At 37.8% G+C, this 25123-nt stretch overlaps 1 protein-coding gene and 1 long non-coding RNA gene across 5 annotated transcripts in view; one reads left to right on the plus strand and one right to left on the minus strand.

Moving 5' to 3' along the window:
* LOC135223489 (uncharacterized) overlaps window positions 1-25123 on the minus strand; it is a 104631-nt gene that overhangs the window by 73625 nt on the left and 5883 nt on the right. The gene's annotated exons all lie outside the window — the stretch shown is intronic.
* On the plus strand, window positions 12386-23407 carry LOC135223487 (gamma-aminobutyric acid receptor subunit pi-like). 3 transcript variants are annotated; one of them, XM_064261924.1, is made up of 8 exons: window positions 12386-15527; window positions 15865-16164; window positions 16457-16685; window positions 17070-17289; window positions 18797-18966; window positions 19484-19594; window positions 20510-20619; window positions 21468-23407. In XM_064261924.1, exons 3-8 carry the CDS (start codon window positions 16509-16511, stop codon window positions 22033-22035), a joined length of 1356 nt encoding a protein of 451 aa, XP_064117994.1. In that variant the 5' UTR covers window positions 12386-15527; window positions 15865-16164; window positions 16457-16508; the 3' UTR covers window positions 22036-23407. The 3 variants fall into 3 exon arrangements, with proteins under 3 accessions (XP_064117994.1, XP_064117993.1, XP_064117995.1); XM_064261923.1 differs by having other exon boundaries at window positions 12386-16164; XM_064261925.1 differs by lacking the exon at window positions 19484-19594 and having other exon boundaries at window positions 12386-16164.

A 25123-nucleotide genomic window follows, 5' to 3' on the forward strand; every position in this document is an offset into this window, starting at 1 on the left:
CACGAGTAAACTAAACTCGCCAGAAATCCACAAGAATAAAGTTCATTGACCCCAGGTCACGCCTTAACACTAATGGCAAACCGTTTCTGTGGTAACATATAAACAGCGACAAAATACGAAATAAATAAATATCATAGACACCTTCATAGACGGGAAGCACGAAAACAAAAGTTTACAGGCGCCTTTGCTGTCTCCGGAGGGCATGTTCATTATTTGAAGGGGTTTTAGTATTGTAATTTCTCCGGTTTTTCCAATGTCTTTTTATCACACTGACTCTCATCCCGAGCTGAAATTCAGTTGCAAATGATATTCCTCCTTCTGCTCATCAAGCAACCATTTATTTTTTATTCTATTTTATTTTATTTTTTGAAGATAAACTTTCATTCACAGTTCTTAGGAATCAGCGAGGCTCATATAACAGGCGCTGATCCCCTGTTGTTGTTGTTTTAGATTTAGCTAGCCTTATGCCAGCGCGGGCTCTTGCTCCTAGAGCAGACCGTAAGAGATGATTGCCAGTAGAGGGACAGGTCCCAAAGCCTAAGATACTGGCCAATGTGTCGTTAGGACCACTATTTAAACACCCCCCCCCCCACCCCACCCCCACGCCCTGCCCCGCCAGAGGGCTGGTACCTATTCTCCTATGCAATGGCCCCATCCCCTAGCCATCTTACGGACTGCTCTATGAGCAAGAGCCCGTGCTGGCATAAGGCCACCAGCTAGATCTAAAACAACAACCCTAGCCACCGGTGAGTGGCATGATTTGAAACCCCGGCCCTCTTGCCTGGTAGGCGAGAACCTTACCACTGCGCCACGACGGTGGATATTTGATTTTAAATACTTTTAAAAATTCACGGCGGTTCTGTTTTAATCGTTAAATCCTACAGGATCATCTTCCACGTTTTCTGAACAGGTTTCTTGTGTTGAATATAGAATTTAGGCCAAAGGACAAACACTAGGACCTATGAGGTCATTCAGCGCTAAAATGGACATTGACAGTAAAAGGTTTGAAAGGTGTAACAGGAGGAAAACCTCAAAGCAGTTACGCTATGAATCAAGTGTTAAGAGAGGGAGGAAAGTAAGATGAAGGAAGAGAATACGAAAGGAGGCACAGTAAAGGTAACGAAAGTGGCTGCAGCTAGGGGCCGAAGGGACGCTGCAAAGAACCTTAAGTAATGCCTACAGAGCACCGCATGAGGTCCACTGACAGCGCTACCCCCCTATACGGGGTGAGCAGGTTTTTGCAATCAACAACATTTTTCCTTGAAATTTCTGAACTTAATTTACACGTGAGAAATCATACTCTGAAACCATATTATCTTCAACAATTCAAAGCCTATGTCAAAACACATCTTGCTTAGGATTTGCTCCATTTTATTCTCCCTCTCTGAACTCGAAATGATCTATCCAGCCAGCCCATCCGTCAAATTGACCTTCATCATCGGCAAAAATATTGAATAATGGAAGCAACTCCATTATAAACATTTCCAGTCGAGCTCCCTGGAGACCAGAAATCGTCAGCGCACGTGGACGCTCAATTTTATCTACGCTGTGACGTTAAAAGTTTTAAAAACCTAACAGACACATACCTCGCTCATGCTTTATAACATTCCTACATAACGATATTAACGACTCCGGTAAAAGAAGCATTTAGGCAAATAACCAACCTCTGGAGACGTACACTTATATCCTTCAAAAGCCAATTTCCGTTCGCTATGCGAATATTTCATTTTCGAAGTGGTCTCGCCAGAGGGGCAGAATTGGTTTTGCTTTTATTTTTTTTCTTTCTTCTCTGTTGTTTATTCCTGGCAGAACTAACGGTGTTTGTGAGCCTTGACGCATTGGTACGTACTACCCCATTAATAACCTCGGTCATATTGTAAGTGGCGAAGTTTATGACAGGTGTCAAAGCGTTTAGTGTCGCTTATTCAAACTCCTTACACGAGTAGCCATTATTTATACACATTATAACAAGATGGAATAACAAGGTGAGATCGTCGGTCGCTCGGTTCCCGCACTGTGACGTCACAGGTGCGCGTCGACTGGGCAGTGCACTTAATGATTACGTATGTTTTGACAGTAATTTGTTGCTATGCTGGTGTTCACAATTTCCATACAGGAAAATACTTTTTCTCTCTCTCTCTCTCTCTCACTTAAAACACAGTTATATCAAGATATTTAAGACCTTACCATACAGAATATAATCTTGTTGGAATACAAATAACGAAAGTAACGAGAGTGAATGAATATGAAAAAAAAACAACTTTCCAGACTTATTGAACTAGCGTATTGTTCTTTTATTTACCAAAAAGTACTGAAGAACTTTTTTCATTTTCTTTACACCTTTTTTAAGAAATTCTGACTTCCTTTCAGCATTTAATATCTTCATCCTAAAATGTATTTTGCACCTAACAAAGAACTTCATTACTTCCTCTGGAGCATCAATGTTTAATTCCCTGAAAATATTAACTAATTTTGTAATCCCATCAACGCCTGGTTTCAACTGTTCCCCATGAAAAGATTTAAAGAGTTATTCCATTTCCTTTCAATTACTGACAAATTGAGGACTGGGCCTAACAGCACTTTCCTCCTCATTTTGGAGATCCAGTCGTTATTTAGGCCTTCAATTTCTGGGAATCCTAAGGAAGGATATTTATTTCTGTACTTATGAGCTATATAACCTCCCAGATAATTTAAGGCTTCAATTTCTATACCATATTCAGACTCTACTCCAAGATCTACAAAATCCTCTTCCTCCAGCTCAGGTAGACTTTCCTGAGGAATTCTCATCAAGAGATGAGCAGAGATACATAATTCAGTCTAAGTCAACACGACTGGAGTCACTTTCTTCAGAGGTTTTGGAAACCCAAGACTTACCTGGTTCCATAACACTAGTATTGCTCATATATGGCATGTTATCATCATTGGGAGCGACATTATGACCGTGATTGCTTAAAATGTTCTTACCTAACAAGAAATTCCTGTCTACACTTGAACTCAGTCTATACTCTGACCCCACGATATCCTTTAGTGGGGTTCTTAAGAAATAAAAGGTCTAGGCCTAATTATTGTCTGCACAGGAAGACGTACTCAGAAGTACGTCATTACGCATAGGTCTAATCACCTGTTCGATCAACTTTACATTCATAAAATGAAAGTATCAAAGAAAAAAAATGGGATAGCCTTAATCAGATCATTTCTTCATTCATTGCATAGGCTAGGCCTAATCTAATTTAGTACTTCATTTCAAGAATTTAGTCCAGGCTACTTATCAACCAAAGATATATCACTAAAAATTGCACTAATGAGATTGTAAACAAATTGTTAAACCATACCTGACTTTACGTCCTTAACAGGTAGGCTAAATTTAAAGAGAGAACTGCGGTTTTCTTTAATCTGTGATAACTTCTCTGGTAAAGTTGTGGTAGCAATTCATATTGAAGATTTCTTTCGTAATCTTCTGTCCGGAATTGGACAGAACAAATCCTGGCATCCTTAAAATTAATATTATCACTTCTTTTACATGCATTAATCCATACTTTGGACTCCTCGGGGTCTTTAGGGAACCTGTGAAAACAAATCCCATACTGTCTGGAACTATTAGTGCACCCAAATATGGAATACACACCCATAATCGTGAACTGCAACAATGCAACTGACGGAGTGACAAGTGCATCGCCCAGTCGATGTGGTCCAGTGACGTCACTGAGAGAGGGAAATTAGCGATCGGATCCCTCGGTGAACACACCTTATGTTATTCCATCTTGCATTATAACACACACACACACACACACTATATACATATATAATTATATCTCTTATATATATATTGTTGTGTCTATATATATATATGTCGTGGTGTGTGTGTGTGTGTGGGTGTAATACATTCATATATATATATATATATATATATATATATATCTATATATATATATATATGGTGTGATGTGTGTGTGGGTTACACGGGATATTAATCTCGTTTTTTTATTTGGTAAACGTGGAACCTCGAGCGTCAGGCAAACTAATACACAAAGCTCTCTCTCTCTCTCCTCTCTCTCTCTCTCTCTCTCGGCAACTCCTCTCTCTCTCTCTCTCTCTCCATTCTGACAGGTAATCAAAATGAGAGTCAAAGTTATATAAAAATAAATGTTTATTCAACAATGGAAAGATAATAATCCAAGTCTCACAGACTAACTTAACTCAGTTAACCCCTCAACATTAAAATGTCTAAAACAGTAATTTGTCACACCAATTGTCTATTCTCCCATACGGGACCCTCGGTCCCCCCTTTGCCAGAACACTCAATTCCCTCGCCAGAATCGTCTGTTTCAAAGACACGAGAAACACACTCGTTAGCACACATAAGTTTAAAGACAAAGTTGAAGATTAAACATTCTTACAATGTGTAACAAGCCATGCCTTTTGGCTAAAGTAATCCAACACTCACCCATTGCCAACCAGGATTCTCACTCACTGATAAACAAAAACTCTTTGGCATCTGCCATCGTGGCTCTGCCTTTCTCCCTCGGATCTCTGTGCAAGTCTCCCCATAGACTTGGCTAATGACACCATTAAGAATAGAAGAGGTGCACACGCACATACGAATGCACACTTCGACAACGCCTCATATTACTGGCTACAACCAGTTTCTCAAAGGCACTTTGAAAAGACCCATGAACTCGCATAACTACAGGACGAACGTTGACCTGCCTTTCTATGCACTTTTCCCATCACACCACCCAGAAATCATTTATCAGCTTTTCTCGGGTCGTTGCTTCGGCTCTGTTCTCCGCATTCCAAGAAATGTCACAACGAACATATTAAATATATTATTAATTACAACCCCTAGGACTCACACACACACACACACACACACACACATATATATATATATATAAAGGTTTTTTTTGCCACGAAGGAAAAAAATGAAAAAGCGAGTTAGCCGAGTACTTTCGGTCCTATTCAGACCCTTTACTGAGGCATACTGATTTTACAAAGAACACCATAGTCAAAAGAAGATTTAATATACAAACTGACACTACCAGATTAGCCATAAGGGCGATTTTCACTCTACAGAGAGGAGGAGGAGTCATAGGCTAGCCACACCTTGAAGGATACCCGCAGTAAACAAGTGATTCTTCCAGAAAAACAGTACATTTTGAAAACAACACGGGAGCATATACAATTTAATATCATGAATTTTTACACAAATTTTCCCAACAAAAATTATTATTAATGAAAAGACGAAAGAAAATATAAATATATATATATCGATCAAGAGAAAGAGGGAGAGAGAATATCGAACCAGAGAGAGAGAGAGAGAGAGATAGAGAGAGAGAAGAGAGAGAATTAATAATTCCTATATACATGTGGGACTAATTTATTAGTTGTTCATTTATTTTGAGGTCCTTCTTAAACATCTTACAAATATATGGGTCCAAATGGTACATTCCCAGACTAAGATTTAGGTTGTTTTTATTAGTGATTTGTATAATTGCCGATTCCAGTAAATTTCTTGAAACATAATCATTAGATCTAGCAATTACCGAGGTATCACCCCCAATTAATACAATGAGATTTTTCACTCAGATTGATAAACAGTGCATTTGAAGTCTGGGCTGTTCTAACTGAATACATATGCTGCTTAATCCGAACACATAAATTTTTACTAGACTGCCCAACGTAAAACGATGGGCAATCCTTACAAGGAATTTTGTAAATGATGTTGTTATTTGTTACGGGACTATTCTTAATTAGCATATCTTTAATGGTATTGTTATAAGAGAACACTACATTAACATTAAACGATTTAAATATTGATTTTAGGGTTTCAAATCCACGAAAATAAGGTAAGCTAAGTACATTTTTAGGGATTTCTTTTTCATTAATAGCAACATTATAAAACTTTTTATGAGCTTTTTGATAACATAAATCAATTAAATGAGGTGGGTAGCAGAGATCGTTTCCTATCTTTTTTATGTATTCTATTTCTTGGTCCAGGTATTGTGGACTCGTGATACGCAAAGCACGTAGGAACATAGAAGAAAAAAATTGAAATTTTAATATTAAGATGGTGACCAGAATAAAAATGTACATATGTTAAATTATTTGTGGGTTTTCTATAAATACTGAATTTGCATTGGAAAGATTCTCTATGTATTAATACATCTAGGAAAGGGATGACATTGTTATTTTCAATTTCAACAGTGAATTTTATGGATGGCACTAAATTATTCAATTTAGACAGTAAATCATTTACATCGATACCACCAGGTAAGATTACTAAGATATCATCGACATATCGGTACCATTTTAAGGGGATAAGTGTGATATTCGGGAGGTGTTGTCTCTCAAAAAATTCCATATATAACTTTGAAAGGAGAGGTGATAAAGGGTTACCCATGGCCATACCAAATATTTGTTGGTAGTATTCTCCATTAAAAATAAATCTGCAATCACAAATACATAACTTAATTAAGGAAATTATGTGACTAACGGACATAGGCAATTCATGCAGTACAAGTTCATTACTTAAATATTCTAGCACAGAGTCAATAGGGACTTTTGTAAACAAAGAACATACATCAAAACTGACAAAAATATCGCTAGGGTTTAGTACAATGTTATTTAATTTTTCCACAAGATCAAGAGAATTCCGGATGTGTGAATTAGAAACAGTTCCTAGTAGCGGGGATAACAATTTAGTAAGATATTTAGATAGTTTATAAGCAATTGATCCTACAGTACTAATAATTGGGCGCATAGGTTTGTTTTCCTTATGAGTTTTGACTAGGCCATATAAATAAGGTAATGAGGGACACTTTACAGTTAACTGACACAAAAGTTCTTTTTTATCTTTAAGAATTTGTTTGATATTGATATTAAAGTTTTTTATTACTTGGTTCAACGGATTTTTTGCGAGTTTTTTGTAAGTTATTTCATCCTCTAGTAAAGTATGCATGCATGATATGTAGTCAGTTTTGTCAAGAACCACTAAACTATTGGATTTATCAGCCTTGGTAATGTGTAAGCTATTATCATTCTTCAATTCTTTTAAACTTTTTCTGTAGCGAGCGGGGAAGTTATCTTCATGGTAGGCATGCGTAGCACTATATGTCATGCCTTTGATAATGTCTAAATGATTTTGTGGTAGGTCACAGTATTTTTCAAACTTATATAGAGATGTCGCTATTGATAAAGCTGAGGGTTTGTTACAAATGAAGAAAGACAGCCCAAAGCCTAATGCGCGCACTGCATTATCACTTATTTGTTTGCTCGATAAATTCACCACACAATCACTTCTAGCATTATTGGTCCAATCACTGTCGTTGATAAGGTTGTTTAATTTTCTGTCCAGTTTTCTAATCAAAGTGTCTGTAGTTCTATGAAGTTTTCCATATATTTCTTGCCTTAATGCGTGTTTCCAATCAGCGGGAATCGAATAGTTGAAGTTACGTCGGGCTTTTTCCAGTTCTTTAAATTTCTCCTTTTCCTCCATTTTCGCGGCAGCAATGTGACGTTTTAATATGAGTGATGAAAACTCATTAAAAGGATGTTGATCGTATCTTCTTATGCGGTATGGTAGCAATGATTTGGGTAACACTTGTTCCGCCAGGCATTTTTTCAGGAATTTCAGGTGTATTCTGGTAGAGTGCGCTGCTTGTAAAGACTTGGAGAAAGAGGTGATGAAACAGCTCAGCAGTGGGAACAGGAAAGCAAAAGTAAACGTGGCCCTCATGATGAATAACTTGATCACGAAGTATATAAAACGTGATGCTATGTATAAATAAAGGTTTTTTTGCCACGAAGGAAAAAAATGAAAAAGCGAGTTAGCCGAGTACTTTCGGTCCTATTCGGACCCTTTACTGAGGCATACTGATTTTACAAAGAACACCATAGTCAAAAGAAGGCTTAATATACAAACTGACACTACCAGATTAGCCATAAGGGCGATTTTCACTCTACAGAGAGGAGGAGGAGTCATAGGCTAGCCACACCTTGAAGGATACCCGCAGTAAACAAGTGATTCTTCCAGAAAAACAGTACATTTTGAAAACAACACGGGAGCATACACAATTTAATATCATGAATTTTTACACAAATTTTCCCAACAAAAATAATTATTAATGAAAAGACGAAAGAAAATATAAATATATATATATCGAGCAAGAGAAAGAGGGAAAGAGAATATCGAACCAGAGAGAGAGAGAGAGAGAGAGAGAGAGAGAGAGAGAGAGAGAGAGAGAGAGAGAGAGAGAGAGAGAGAGAGAGAGAGAGAGAGAGAGAGAGAATTAATAACTATATACATGTGGGACTAATTTATTAGTTGTTCATTTATTTTGTGGTCCTTCATAAACATCTTACAAATATATGGGTCCAAATGGTACATCCCCAGACTAAGATTTAGGTTGTTTTTATTAGTGATTTGTATAATTGCCGATTCCAGTAAATTTCTTGAAACATAATCATTAGATCTCTCTCTCTCTCTATCTGGTTCGATATTCTCTCTCCCTCTTTCTCTTGCTCGATATATATATATATATATATATATATATTATATATATATATATATATATATAGATATCATATATATTATTAACTATATATATATAATATATATATCTATATATATTCTTTCGTCTTTTCATTAATAATAATTTTTGTTGGGAAAATTTGTGTAAAAATTCATGATATTAAATTGTATATGCTCCCGTGTTGTTTTCAAAATGTACTGTTTTTCTGGAAGAATCACTTGTTTACTGCGGGTATCCTTCAAGGTGTGGCTAGCCTATGACTCCTCCTCCTCTCTGTAGAGTGAAAATCGCCCTTATGGCTAATCTGGTAGTGTCAGTTTGTATATTAAGCCTTCTTTTGTAAAATTAGCATGCCTCATTAAAGGGTCCGAATAGGACCGAAAGTACTCGGCTAACTCGCTTTTTCATTTTTTTCCTTCGTGGCAAAAAAAACATTTATTTATACATAGCCTCACGTTTTATATACTTCGTGATCAAGTTATTTCATCCATATATATATATATATATATATATCTATATATATATATATATATATATATATATATATATATATAATATACATATATATGCATGTATATATTTCAAGTTACTCTAGCGTTGTTCCTAAGCCAGCCAGCATGCATTAATATTAATGCCCCTTGGGTACATATTGTTCGCAGCGTAATAGTGAAGTAGATCTTAAACAATAAATGTGGTTTAATATATATGTTAAACCAGGTTGGACACACGAAATACTAAGAGTTAAGCCACTCTTAAATTCTCTGCCAAGAATCGTATACTTAGAATTAATGACAGACGTATCGAGTTCCGCTGGACATAATAGTCCACTGGAGGTGATTATGGCATTGTTCTTTCATACAAAAATCTTTGTTTATGTGAACTCTGTTTTAGCAATAGTAGGTCTTTGGTGCTGCGCCAGATTGCTGAAATGTCACAAAAAGTTAGTCCCCTTTGAGACGTCATCGAGGTAAGAACTTGTTAGGTTTATTGCTGGGACTCAAGTTGTTTCAGTTACCGCTTTTATCATTATAATTTTTACAATCATTACAGTAATTATCCCCATTGATATCGGTACTGTTATTGCTACTGCTGTGATCACCAATATTACCACATTATTATTATTATTATTATTATTATTATTATTATTATTATTATTATTATTATTATTATTATTATTATTATTATTATTATTATTCTAGCTACTTTATTATTAGTAATAATATCATCATTATTATATGGTACTCAAGTTGTTTCTGTTACATTTTTTATCATTATAATTTTTTACAATCATTACAGTAATTATCACTATTGATATCAGTGCTATTATTGCTACTGATGTGATCACCATTATTACCACATTATTATTATTATTATTATTATTATTATTATTATTACGATTATTACTATAGCTACTTTACCGTTTTTATCATTATCATTATTTACAATCATTACAGTAATTATCATCATTGATATCAGTACTGTTATTGCTACTGCTGTGATCACCATCATTACCACATTATCAATATTTTTTATTCTAGCCACTTTATTAGTAATAATATTACCATTATTATATTTAGCTTTTATAAGAATGGAAAAGGGGGATAGACATTGAAACACTGCACTGGAGTTGATATGAAGATAAACGCAATAAGAAATAGAACAAAACTATTTTTGAGATTTAAACCAAGCTCAAAGTCAGCAAAGTTTAACAGAAATGAAATTCTGGACGGATATAAAGTGGAAATTGATTATAAAAAAATTGAGCAAATAAGAAAAATTGTAATGAGAATGTCAAATAATATAAAATATGAACATCTTTAAAGGATGTCATCTAATATAAAATAGGAACACATATAAAGAGGACATCAAATTATATAAAAAATTGTAAAACTTATATTGAGGATATCAAGTATGTCAGTGTGCAAGAAAACGGGAGTCATAGATTCCCGAATTTTCAAGCTTCTTAATTAACCCTTAAACGCCGAAGCGGTAAAAATCAAAACGTCCCCCGAATGCCGGAGCCGGTTTTGAGTGAGCGTGGAAGCGGAAAAAATAATTTTTTCAAAAAATCACAGCGCGCTTAATTTTGAAGATTAAGAGTTCATTTTTGGCTCCTTTTTTTGTCATTGCCTGAAGTTTAGTATTCAATCATCAGAAATGAAAAATAATATCATTATCATATGTAAATAATGCGATATATGGTAGCAAAAAAAAAAATTCATACATAATTGTATTAAAATCACGCTGTGCAAAAAACGGTAAAAGCTAACGAGTTTCGTTTTTTTTCGTTGTATTTTACACTAAATTGCAATCATTTTGATATATAATACATTGTAAAACAATAAAAGCAACACCAGAAAAATATTATCACAAAATGATGTACGAATTCGTAACGCGCGGACGTAAAAAAATGTTTTTTTCAAAAATTCACCGTAAATCTAAATATTGTTCTAGAGACTTCCAATTTGTTTCAAAATGAATACAAATGATTGAATATTACGGTACTGTAAGAGTTTTAGCTTAGAATTGCAGATTTTGACCATTTCGGACGAGTTAAAGTTGACCAAATGTCAAAATTTTTATATTTTATTTTTATATGCACATATTTCCGAGATAGAAAAGCTACAACATTCAATTATTTTTTATTGTATTCTTCATGAATTTGCGCACATTTTGATATATGAAACTTTACATAACGGCTAATATCAAAAGGAGCAAATATTAGGATAATGCGATGTACACATTTCGGAGATTTTCGGCCGCGAAGCGGCGTGCGGAGGGAAGAAAAATTTTTTTTTTTAAATTCACCATAAATCACAATATTGTTCTAGAGACTTCGAATTTGTTTCAAAATGAAGATAAATAGCTGGATATTACTAGGCCATAAGAGTTTTAGCTTACAATTACGTTTTTCGAACATTTCGGTTGCGTCAAAGTTGACCGTACGTAGTTTTTTTCCCAATCATCGTGATTTATATGCACATATTTCAGAAATAAGAAAAGCTACAACATTCAATTTGTCATGAATTTGCGCACATTTTGATATATGAAACTCTATAAAACGGCTAATATGAAAAGGAGCAAATATTAGGATAATGCGATGTACACATTTCGGAGATTTTCGGCCGTGAAGCGGCGCGCGGAGGGAAGAAAAATATATTTTTAAAAAAATTCACCATAAATCACAATATTGATCTAGAGACTTCGAATTTGTTTCAAAATGAAGATAAATGACTGGATATTACTAGGCCGTAAGATTTTTAGCTTAAAATTACGTTTTTCGACCATTTCGGTTGCGTCAAAGTTGACCGTACGTAGTTTTTTTCCCAATCATCGTGATTTATATGCACATATTTCGAAGATGGGAAAAGCTACAACATTCAATTATTTTTTATTGCATTCTTCATGAATTTGCGCACATTTTGATATATGAAACTCTATAAAACGGCTAATATGAAAAGGAGCAAATATTAGGATAATGCAATGTACACATTTCAGAGATTTTCGGCCGCGAAGCGGCGAGCGGAGGGAAGAAAAATATTTTTTTCAAAAATTCACCATAAATCACAATATTGATCTAGAGACTTCGAATTTGTTTCAAAATGAAGATAAATGACTGAAGATTACTAGACTGTTATGTATTTTGCTTACCCAAAAATACCAACATAAAAAAAAATAAATATATATATATAATGTATATATATATATATATATATATATATCTATATATATATATATATATATATATATATGATATATATATATATATATATATAGATATATCGTATGTGTTTTTCTTTATTTATTTACATTTTCCGATTCTGGTACGAATACATAAATAAAAGGAATGCAGGTGACACTTTTCTTTTTGCATACAATGAAATATCGTATTCATGCATAGATACGGAGATATAACAACTTGAAATAATAAATAAAAAAAATAAATATAAAACAAATGCAGAATACTCACTCCTAATCCTGACTCTTCGTTCTATTCTTGTTTTCTCCCTTCTCCATTGAAGAGTCTTGCATTTTTTTCCTCTCGACATGACGAGGTACAGGTGGAGGAGGGAGATACGCGCCCTTACGGCCGCTGGGATAGGGCACGGTCCCGTGAGCCCTCCCCTGACCGCCGCTGAGTCGCACTTCAATAGAAGACCGCACTGTGGTATTTGCGGTCACACTCCCCGAACCTGCATAGAGCTATCTTGCAGGTGCGACAGAAGAACCGGGTGTCTCTCCTTCTGCCATTCATATGGCACGCCCGGCACCGTTTCTGCCTGCGCCCTTCTAGGAGATCCAGTGTGTGATCCCCTGGCATCAGCCGACACGGAGGGTCCACTACCCGACGAGAAGGGGTGGTGCGGGCGGGGGCAGCAGCAGGGGCGGCGGCAGCAGGGGCGTCGGCAGCAGGGGCGGCGGCAGCAGGGGCGTTGGCAGCTCTATGACTGAAGTAGGCACCCCTTAGGTCTGCCCTTTCCTGTACGGGGAGATCTACAGCTCGGGGCAGGGGGGCAGTGATGGAAGGCCATGCATCGGGATCAAAGTTGATGAGGGCATTCCCGGCTACCTCTAGGAACTGTATGTGGGACAACCTCGGAAGATTGTCACCGCAGTACCCACAGTACAGTATGTAGGCATTTTGGAGGGCCAACTGAAGGATGTATTTGAGGAGCTTTTGTGTCCACCTCCTGGTTCTCCTGGCGAAGGGATAATACTGGATGAGCTGATCAAAGAGATCAACTCCTCCCATGTGCCTGTTGTAGTGCCCAATGACGGTAGGGCACTCTACACGAAACTCCTCATACACAACTCGGCCCTGTCGACGTGTCTTCTTCCACTGCACGATTTCCTCTTGGACAGGTTCATGGCTCGTCGTAATCATGGGGACGAGTCGGACACCCTTCCAACAGATGACGAAGACAGGTCCCTTCCGCCGCCACTGTGTCTCTCCTCTTGCCAGATGTTGCGGATGGCTAGCGAACCTCTTGAGGACATTCGGGGCCCCACGCACCAACCGAAGGGTACCACTGCCGTGAACACCTGCTTCATACAGTTCCTGGGCCAGGGATACCGAGTTACAATAATTATCCATAAACAGGTGGTATCCCTGGTTACGGAAACGATCCACAAGCCCGAAAACAGTGTCACGCAATGTGGAGAAGACCCCGGAATACACCGAAAAGTCCACGACGTAGCCAGTGTTGGCCTCGGTAATAAAAAAAAATTTCATGCCATAATTTCTTCGGCTTCTTGGGGTTATACACTTTGATGCTTAGACGTCCTTTGTAAGGCATCATCCCCTCATCCAAAGAAAGGTTCTTTCCAGGAATCACGAGAGTTATACAGCGTTCACGAATATAATCCAACACTGGGCGCACTGCAATGAGGCGATCAGAGTTATTCCGGGGTATGGCCCTTCGGTTGAAGGCGTTGAAATATCTGTCCAACGCCAGGAAAGTATCACGGGGCATAAAGCCGGGCACATTGGGCGTACCTAAAAAAAAATTACGCCTCCAATATTGCCTGACGTCGGAAGCAGGCAGCAATCCAAAAAAAACATGGAGCCCCAAAAAATGCGCCATGTCAGGGAGGTTGCAACCCCGCCAATAATACGACAATGTCGTGCGCAGTTCATCACAGCAGTACCTGGCATAGTCCGCCGTCTCTGCTACCAGGTACTCCAGCAATTCCCGCGTAAGGAAAAGCTGAACGAAACCCAGAGGAGTCAGGGGAACAGGTACGGTGAGGCCAGGATTTGCCGCGAATGGATAAATGTTAGGTGGTGTGGGGTCCTCTGTCCACCCATCGTCGCTCTCGGACGACCGAGCTTCACCTTGGCTCGCGCGACTATCCGACCTTCTACGTGCCCGTGCGCGCGCACGCGCACGAGCGCGGGTACGATTTCGACACGAGACCCCCTAACTGGCCCATCTCCCTCACTCAAGCCTTCGCTTTCTGTATCATCATCATCATCGGCACAAAAACTTGAACCAAACTCATCATCCTCCCCCTCCTCAGATTCCCCCTCATACGCACTAAAACTACTGAATTCTAATTCACTTTTGGGATGTGAGCCTCGAACGGACATTGGGGGCAAATATTCGTCGTCATCGCTATCATCGGGAGTTATGTCCTCATCACTTGACGACCATCCGCCATCAAAATGAGGACTTGCCACATGCTCTCGATCGAGCTCTGATAAATATTCGTCAATGTCCCTTGGTTGGAGCCCTCCCAAATTCCTACGAATGCCCCTAAGGATGGCCCGATGCTTCCTTGGGGTTACTAACGGCAAATGAGACCCCGATGCGCTCCGCTTATTTGGAGAGGTAAGGCATAATTATAAGTACTTTAGTGACAGCAACTCTCTCATGTGATGCCTCCTGTTTTCAAATCAAACGAAGGTGGACTTTGCGAGATTTAAGTGCGTAATATAGTACATAAAAATCGAAATCTCTTTCTGGAATAAATATCGCAGATACACTTCACGTTTCTATCCATCTGGCACCCATGTTCAAGTGCAGCTCCTCTAACGTCCAAAAAAAACTCAGATTACTATATTTCGAACACTTTTGTCATGAGCAGTTCTCTTTGGAAGGGGGGCTGGGCGGGGGAAAGAGGAGGAAGCATCCATAGTTTATAAAATCGTTGAATGAATGGGACACTCTCGAAGGCTGCTGATGCATTGTTATCCAAAATACTTTTGTAAGGACCACTCCTACGGGACACCATGCTATCAGAAGACCGACCCAACGCATGCTAGCCAGCCAACCGTGATTTTGTAAAAGTACATTATCACTCAAAAGAATATTTTGAACAAAATTTCAGGTCCAAGAGCAGAATCCCAATGTGCAGATAAACGTCTGGGGACGAAAGAGCTCGCCTGAACAGAGCTGTTATGGACTGTATTATAATCCTGTAGCTCAGAGTTCAGGAATAATCCCGACCTATTACATGGAATGTGAACAAACAGCAGCTTATTTCGTTTGTAAGGTATGTTTTTTTTTATTCTTTAATTAAAAATGTCAAGAAATAATTGTGCACTGAGAGGATAAATGTCATTGTATTTCAGTTCACCAATTCTTCTGCAGCTACAACGACAGCTGACTTCTTAATAGAAATGTTCGTAAGAATATTCTGTATAGTCTATATGCCACTGAGTTATTGTACCCTACATATGCTGTAGTCATATTTTTATTCATAAATGGTTACATTTAACAGAGAGAGAGAGAGAGAGAGAGAGAGAGAGAGAGAGAGAGAGAGAGAGAGAGAGAGAGAGAGAGTTATTTTTCATATCTACTTTCTTTTAAGACATTCATTCATTCGACAGACATCCCGAGCACTAACGTTTGATCTGCGTCAAGACAGATTTCCAGGCAAGAGAGAAAGATTCTACTTCGTACCAGATGGCTTTATCCCACGACTAATGTCGCTTGAGGGAAAAGTCATCTCTCTTTCAACTTCCCCATCAGCAGACAACACGTTATTATTCCAAGATTATACTGTGGATGTCACCGTGCCCGTAGCAACGGCTTTCATCGATAAATCACCCAATCCATTCGGCAGGCGAACCTGGACGGTTACTGAAGGCAACAAAACCATGTATTGGGTTCTGACATCTTGCTCCAAGGTTTGCACTGGGTTGAACGTCCAAATTCTTTCTGACTTGCTTTTACTTACTCTGCTTGTATTTAGGTTACATTATACCCCATTGCAGCTTACACACTACTTCTCCAAGGTTTGCAGCAAGTTTCAGCCATACTTGGTTTTTAAAGTATCTGGGATGGGATCGACAGATATTTATTCATTCAGTTTGCACGTCACCCTTCATACAACTTTTCGTCCTCCACTCTTTCTCAGCTCTGCATCGCTGACTGTAAGAGGCCAAGTGCTTGTGATCCATAGATGATCTATTTTCACAGAACGAATTCACCTGTGACCCTGGCATCTGCTTAGATATGGACAAGCGATGTAATGGAAAAGATGACTGGCGATGACTCCGATGAGCAATGCGAATTGATCAAGTCCTTGCCGAGTTCCTACCGTCCCACTCGTCCTCCCAAGGAGGAGACGCCCTTGAATACAAGTTTGAGAATTGTATCAATCGACGACGTTGATGTCGATCTCGGCAAAATCCAAGTTCTTATGCAGGTAATGAATGATTCTTGGTAGCATGGGGCTGTTTCATCTCTAGGGGAGGTGAGGAAATTGCTCCACTGATTCAATATAAATGCCAAAACAATTTTCTTATACGTGTATACATTTGACGTGCTGTCATGTATTTGCATTCAGAGTCGATTCGTTCATAAAATGCAGTTATATGGTCTTTCTGAGTAAGACTTAAATGGTTTTTGTTTTTGACAAAAAAAGCTAAACAGATATTGGTTTTGCAGAAATTATGGTCAAAATAACGGTTACTATAAGACTTTATTGCGATTTAAATTCAACTGCAGTACAGTTCATTGTCTCGACTATCCCCTCCAAATTCTCGTCAGACTGATTTTGACATTCACGGCGCTTCAATCTTTCTAACAGATCCAAACAACCTGGGAAGATGGAAGGATAACTCTGATCCAGATGAGTCACGAGAGCGAAGACAACCTCGTCGACAAGAATGTCTGGACACCCAAGTACTATTTTGCCAATGGAGTCTTCGAGGACAACGTGAATTACATCAATAAGAAAAATGTCATTGAGCGGACTATTGCCAATAGGAATACGGGCGGGAAAATGGGCGTTATCAATAGTTACGAAGGTAAGCACTGATTATGCATGGGTGAATTTATGTCCGTCGAAACTTCCGACATAAAAGTACTACCAAGAGGTTGCCCTTTGCTGTTTCCTGATGATAATCATAATGTTGAAGACGCTTAATGACTGTTAAAGACAAGAAGTGTAATTATGCAACTGAATAATACAAAGACAATATGATTTGATAACACTACAGGAGAGATGCTCAGGCACAGTGATGGTGTAATTATCAATGGCTGACCATGGTTTGCATGAAATGCCTGAGTGAGCGAAAGGTTCCTATCGTAGGGTGTAAGCGAAAAATGACTGTTGCATTCTGCGTGTGCAAGGCCGGTAGAACAGACAGTATGAATGATCTAAATATGACGCTAATTGTTGTATCTGAGACGCTGTACTATAATGTTTTCTTTGAAAAACTATAGTAGATGGCAGCCGTATCAACAGGGTAAGAACAGTGTGGGGCTCAAAAAAAAGGAAAAAAAAAAAAGGAAAATGGTGTATGGATCAATTATATCCTAAGAAGCTACAGAAACTGGTGAAGGAATTTGCAAGTATCTGCAAGAGGAGAAAGGTGGGAGCTTTTGTAAGAATGTAAGTTTATGAGGGTAAATCTAAACCAGGAAGATGGAGTAATCTAAATGTGAATGGTTGAAGAATGTGTATAGGTATCTGTAAGCAAATCTAATGGATGATTGAAGAATGAGACAAGAGGAAGGTAGAATGATGTTTGCAGAAGGCTAGGATGTCAAAGGAAGCTCAAGTGGAGCCTATGAGGGATTGGAAAACTAACTTTTCTTCGTGGAACTGAAGTGCAGATGCAAAATGCAAATAAGAGGAAAATATTGAAGCTGTTGAGGTGAATTGCTTGTTTAGTATATATGGCATAAGAACCCGAAGGCTAAGAAATATGTAGATGCTTCGAAGTCTTGAAAGTATTAATATACGGACGCGAAAGGTAGGATCAGTGTTTTAAGATGGTCGTTTAAGTGGAAAGAGTAGAACATTATACGTTGGTGACAAGAATGTTGTATCATTTCGAACTCATAGGAGTAATGGGTAGAAAAGGAGGATCTGGTAAGGGATTAGAAAGGAGGGGCGATAACATCCAGGAAGTAGGGTAGTTTGGGTTGGATCACTGTGAACAGCACAATTTGTGTAGGGAGTTTGATATACCACTGATGGGCAATCATCATAATGTTCTATGTATATATATTGTATACTATATTATATATCTATATATATATATATATATATATATATATATATATATATATAATGTACATATATGTGTGTGTATGTACTATATATATATGGGTCTTACAGACAGACAGGTTATCTCATGGTTACAAGCAGCATCTGAAAACTGAAAACTAAATTGAAAACCTTAAAAAAGTATTTGTTTCAGGTGACATGTATCTGTGTCATGGTACATGCATAGACACAAATGACATATATCGTTGCCTTAGCACATCACAAATCATATGTTTCAATCACGTTTCCTCTTTCCTCAGGGTATGAGTACAACGGCGAAAGTAACGCAAGCATCACCCACATCGAGTCGGTTTTGTCCTCCTTCGACTGCGACTTCGACCTCTTGTATTACCCTTTCGATATCCATACTTGTGAAATTCAAATCCAGCTTAAACAAATCGGTGGTCACAAAGCCCATTTCGATACCAGAGTGAGTTTGCAAATGACCTGGTTAACCCTTCATGTTTCTCTTCTCCTCGCTATCTATTGCAACTATCGCTTCTGCAACCAGCAAGTCGCAACCTAACTAATTCTATTTTGAGGTATTTGCCTGCGTAGAAAAATGCCATGACAAGTGCTCATTGGTAGACATAATGCTATGACAAGTGCTAATTTATAGACAATGCTGTGACAAGTGCTAATTTGTAGACAATGCTAATTTGTAGTCAATGCTGTGACAAGTGCTAATTTGTGGACATATAGCTGTGAAAAGTGCTAATTCGTATACATAATGCTATGGCAACTGCTGATTTGTAGACATAATGCTATGGCAACTGCTAATTTGTTGACATAATGCTATGACAACTGTTAATTTGTAAACATAATGCTATGACAACTGCTAATTTGTAAATATAATGCTATGACAAGTGTTAATTCGTAGACATAATACTAAGCTAAATTTGCTTTTTTGGACTAACATCATATTCTTCATTTTTTTTGTTTTACAGACGATTTACATATACCCAGATAACTTCACCCTCTCGGAATTTACCACTGAGCCTGTATGTTATACTTTCGTCAACCAGTCAGCAAACCACGCCAATCTAGTGAAGATTCACGTACGTATTATTTTCAAGTAAATATTTGCCCGCATAACTGTAAGGGAATCCTTCTCTGATCAAATTTTTCATACGACGTCTTTGCTCTACTTAAGTCTGTCGTTGATAGCCATTGAATGAGCCTCTGTATACAATAAACTGCTGACGATACAATCCACCTTTAGACGCATCAGTCTCTCTCACCTCTGATCTATGAATAAGCAGAAAAATGGCATCTCAGTCGGAGCTTTGGGTTAAGGTACAATGTTGCTAAGTTTGAGACTGATCGTCTTGATCCTCTCTCGTTACCGAAATTATTGACCACCTGGGGGTATGTTAGTTGTTACCAAAATTATTGACCGACTGGGTATGTCATTTGTTACCGAAATTATTGAACGTCTTTGGTATGTTAGCCGTTACTGAAATTATTGACCTAGGCATGTTAGTTGTTACCGAAATTATTGACCGCCTGGGTGTTAGTTACCAAAATTATTGACCGCATGGGCATATTAGTTAAAGACAAAAATACCTCATCCAAAAAATATTTCTTCTGTGATTCCTTTGAACATTTGATAGATATAAACTGCATGAGGATTTATCATATGAGTCATTTAGCAACGCTTCTTTTTTCTGAGGTAATAAGACTGGACTTATTGTTGTTGATATATCGATATCAACATAAAGTTATGCTTTATCGATATCCACAGTTCGTGCAAATTAATCTCCACCATAACTGATTCATGTACAGATTGAGGTAAACTTGATTATCTAAGAGCTGAGTAAACTTGCAATAACGTATAGTGATTTGGGCCAACTTAAGACAACAGAAACATTTGGTTTAGATAATCTGCAATCGTCAATCGTTGCTTACGTCACAATAGTTCCTTTTGCATTGATTATCCCTTTCAGCAATTTCCCATTTTGCCCCATGAACAGATTTTGCTGAGCAGAAGGTACGGGGCCTATATCCTGACCACTTTCCTCCCTTGCCTTGTGCTGACCATCATAGGAGCTCTGACGGAATTCTTTGAGGACGATAATTTCAGGTAAGTGGGAAATTAAAACGACAAAATTAGTCATTCATGGTAAACTCGTTGAATAGATTGGCTATGAGATGACTGAATTGAGGGTAGTCGTTGACAATCGACTATTTTGACGGAACACTTTGAATGTAAATTAAATTTTGAGTAAGGACCTTTCCATATGCACCCTATAAGATGGCCTGTTCGAAGAACTGCTAAGAATTTAGCCAAATTTTTTTAAGAATTTAGCAAAAAAAAAAAAAAAAAAAAAAAAGAAAGAAAGAAAGAAAGAAATTAGCATATAATCTTCACTGTGTAGCGCCGCCCTTCATATAAAAATCAAATAAACCATTTAAATAATTGGATAACATGTGTAAAGAAAAAGAATCGGCCACACCGGTAAAGAAGCAGAGTGAAATCAGTCTATACAAACACAGTAATGCAGTTATTGCTTTAAGTATTATCGATGTTGCATCACACACGAAAGAACAGAGCACTTTCCTCGTTATTTTAATTTCTTGAGCTGTAACTGCAACGGGTGAAATGACAATTAGGCTGATTGATAGTACACAAGGACAGATAACAACTGGCTGATTGATAGTACACAAGGACAGATGACTCGCTAGACTAATTTATTGATAGATGTGTAGAAAAACTCGGCCATTTTCTACTGATGAGCCGAAGACACACGACAAAAATACCTGACAGCATTATTCATCAATGTGCTCCCGTTGACATCCTAAGAGCTATTAGCCTAGAGTCCTAGACTGATTGACAGTAGGCATTCACGATAGCTACTTTCGTCACTGAAGCGCTAAATCAAAATTTGTCTGCGATCGTTACTTAATATCTTTAATTTCCTTCTCCTCCAGTGACCGCATAAACGTGACTCTCGCTGCCTTGATTGTGATAGCGTCTCTCATCTCTCAAGTGGCTACAACGGCGCCCGTGTCGGCTCAACCGAAGCTCATCGACATGTACTTCTGCTTCTGTATGTTTAGATTATTTTTCTGCTTTGTCCACCACGGTCTTCTCTGCATGGTTCGATGTTTCATGGTTCACAGGGAAGAGAAAAGCAAACACCAAACGACCAACGTTCCAAAGCAAACGACTAACATTCAAGATTCCTTACTCTCTCTAAGAGATCTTGACGTTCCGGCAGCAGCATCGTATGTTCCGCCGCCCAAGAACTTGGTGGTCAGCGCCTGGCAGCTACAGTTGGCCGTTCCACCTCCCAGTTGCGAGAGTACAGTGACCACGTCAGAGGGGATAGCGGCCACTTCATTGTGGCGGCAATCGACGACTTACAAGATTGTCAATGGTGCTAGCATTTTCGTCGGGTTCCTCGTGGATGCGATAACGTACGCCGTGATCGTCGTCTTCGTTATCAACAATTATTATCGGGCATTGGAAGATTATAAGGAGAACTGCCAGAATTGAGGATTTGGCTTTCCCTTGAACTGAGGAAGGATATGTAAACTATAATTTTCATCTTTATATTCATTATATTCCTCCTAAAAGCTCTCCTTCCACCGTTAGATCTGCATCCTTTACATAATTTCGTTGTCTTCATTACTTTCTTCAATTGTGAATAACTTTCTGTAAGTCAGTTATTGCTATTACAAAGCCATAACATAGTTCCTTGTTTTCTTCTGAGATCAATAATATGATTAGGCTTGCCAACTGTGCCCTATTGGAAAGGACGGACGAGCTTTTAATCATTTCTCTCTGGCCTGTCTTTTGTCGAATCTAGAAATTATGTCAACGGTCCTTCATTTAAAGTGATTCCGCATAAATCATATTGTTGTAATTAATACTTATTAATAATGCTATAAAACAAGGTCTTTCGACAGTCAGATATTTTGTAGATTTTTTCACATTTGGTTAATCGCCTGAACAAACCGGAATTTAAAACCTGTTTGGTTACAGTTTGTTAGGTTAAGTGGCTTCACTAGTCTTAAGTGTCCAAGTAACACCCTATGCACTCCCTATGATAACAATGACTTGTAGTCTTATACTCACCTTTGTTATTTTACACACTATATAACTATATTACTACTACTTTCACTTGAAGGAGAATTGCACGAAATTTATTGAAAAAAAATATAATCACACAAATTCGCACGTGTGCTGATGGCTAGTATAATCATAATTTCAAAATTCTAAAAATCTTTACTAATGTAATGATTTTTATTTATGCTTCTCTATGTATGTATCTATCTGTGTATATGCACGTCTACACATAAATACGTCTGTATGTATGTATGTATGCATATATATACATATGTATATACAAATATGCATATATATACATGTGTAAGATTGTCTTTTATAATAACTTGACAGAGTTCACTAACCTAACTACCACTGAAATGTTACCTTGTACTTCATATGCCTTTCAGTGTTGTATAAGCTCTTCCGTTAAAAAATCGCTTTAAAAAACGGGGGCAGGGGACTGATCTGATGACAAAACACTACATTTGCATTAGGAATATATTCAGGAATCTTGTTAGCTGTGGTATTTTAACGGATATATTTGCCAAGACTATTGAGCTTAACAATATACTTAGACCATGAATACAGAATCTTCTGTACCCTGGGAATAATTTGCATCCAACTGGTATTATACATGTTAAGTGCACCTACCCACATCAGAATTTGAACTCATAGGCATGCGTTCATAATGAATAAACTGGAATTTTAATTTACAAATCATATACCTTCGCAAATATTTAGCTATCACACTAAGGCGTAGAGGAGTCTAAGAGTTTTTTTTACAATTCTTTCACTGGTGTGCAGCAAAACAATATATTGTGAGCATAGATACATAAATATTGTTTTATTTTTCCCCCTCTGTGAAATCTTGAAAAGAAGATACTATTCGTCAGCCTGAATGGCTTTCCACAGCTTAACGAAAGCTTTTCATGCTTTGGCAACCGCCTGCGTGGAATCGATTATAATCGTATGCGTGAAATGTCATAAAATGACGCGACTCTTCGCCCTAACAGCTAAGTTCCTCGCTTTTGAATCAGAAGCCGTAATAATCAATAGTAATATATATATAGCAATCAACTTCGGATATTTGACATTTCCTGCAACGCAGTATTCTGGAATTCTCATTTGAAATAACGTCAATGGCCACGGGTACGTGGTGGCTTTTACTTATATTACATTCTGGAATGCCGACTCCTTAATTTGGCGAAATTACTGAGGAAAGTAGCAATATACAACTCAAGATATACAACTTAGTACAGTAAGTCGTTTTGGTAAGATGTATGATTTCGCGATACAAGGGAGTAATAGAACAAAACCAAAATTATTATACGCTCTTCTAAATACACACGCGCATATATATATATATATATATATATATATATATATATATATATAATATATATGTGTGTGTGTATGTATGTATGTATGTATGTATGTATATATATATATATATATATATATATATATAATATATATATTTATATCTTATATATGAAGGTGAATGTTTCTGTGTGTGTATGTTTATGTATGTTTGTAACTTTATGCGCTACGGAAATAGAAACCGCTTGACCGATCTAGGCGAAATTTGGGACGCAGTTACCTTTTAACCCAACTTAAATAATAGGTTAAGTTTCAAACCCGTACGTACCACCCACCCCCCTCCCCTTAACCCTTCATTTTGTAACTTGTGGTAAATAATCTCTACGGGTTCATCACATTTCATGTACTTGAGACCATATAAATATATTACTGAACAGGATTTGCAGTCAAAACGGTAATACCTGGATAAAACGGAACAATCACCACAGTAATACCTGTATAAAAAGGGCAGTCGCCACAGTAATACCTAGATTAAAGGGATAGACAGAACAGTAATAATACCCAGATAAATGGGACAGTCACTACATTAAGACCAAAACTGGAGTCAGAAAAGCTAAGACAATGGTATATAGTGCTTTCATTAAAATAGTATTAAAGGAGGAAGAATACTTAATGCTTGCATCATCTTTAATGGAGATGAAAGTTTATACGGAGACACTAACTTTAGATGCCAAGTTAGTTAAATGGAATACTTTTTTAGAAGTCCTTACTTTTGCAAAATATCTGATAAAGATGGCAAGGTTTCTAGTATTCACTAAAGGCAATTAACATAAGTATAAACATCAAATCGCTCCTTCAGCATATCTACATATCAATCAATCAATCATTTCCTGTGACACCGACGGGGACGCATAGGGCCTCGATGAACTCACGTCACCACATTCTGTCCTGGTCTAACTCCTCAAGATCTCCCCAAATCTCATCTCCTGCTTCCCGCCTCACTGGCCTCAACCACGTTTCTTTTGGCCTACCTCTACCTCTTCTACCAAGGGCAAGCCACCCCGGGTGTATCCCGTACTACTCCCTGCCTTCTGTACACATGGTCTAGCAGCTCTAGCCACTTCCAGCGTGAGAACCTAACATACTCATTGACCGGTTGGATCCCGTTGCTTCTCTACGGCTGCGAGTACACTCGACAAGAAAACTGAAGATA

This window comes from Macrobrachium nipponense, chromosome 10 (genome assembly GCF_015104395.2).
Source record: "Macrobrachium nipponense isolate FS-2020 chromosome 10, ASM1510439v2, whole genome shotgun sequence".
NCBI classification, from domain to species: Eukaryota; Metazoa; Arthropoda; class Malacostraca; order Decapoda; family Palaemonidae; genus Macrobrachium; species Macrobrachium nipponense.

Bases quoted from the DNA above. Each gene is read 5' to 3' on its own strand.
- LOC135223487 (XM_064261923.1), top strand. From the start codon at position 16,509: ATGGAAAAGATGACTGGCGATGACTCCGATGAGCAATGCGAATTGATC. The intron at 17,290-18,796 runs GTAAGCACTGAT...CTCTTTCCTCAG, and splicing joins CGTTATCAATAGTTACGAAG to GGTATGAGTACAACGGCGAA. The intron at 19,595-20,509 runs GTACGTATTATT...CCCCATGAACAG, and splicing joins CCAATCTAGTGAAGATTCAC to ATTTTGCTGAGCAGAAGGTA.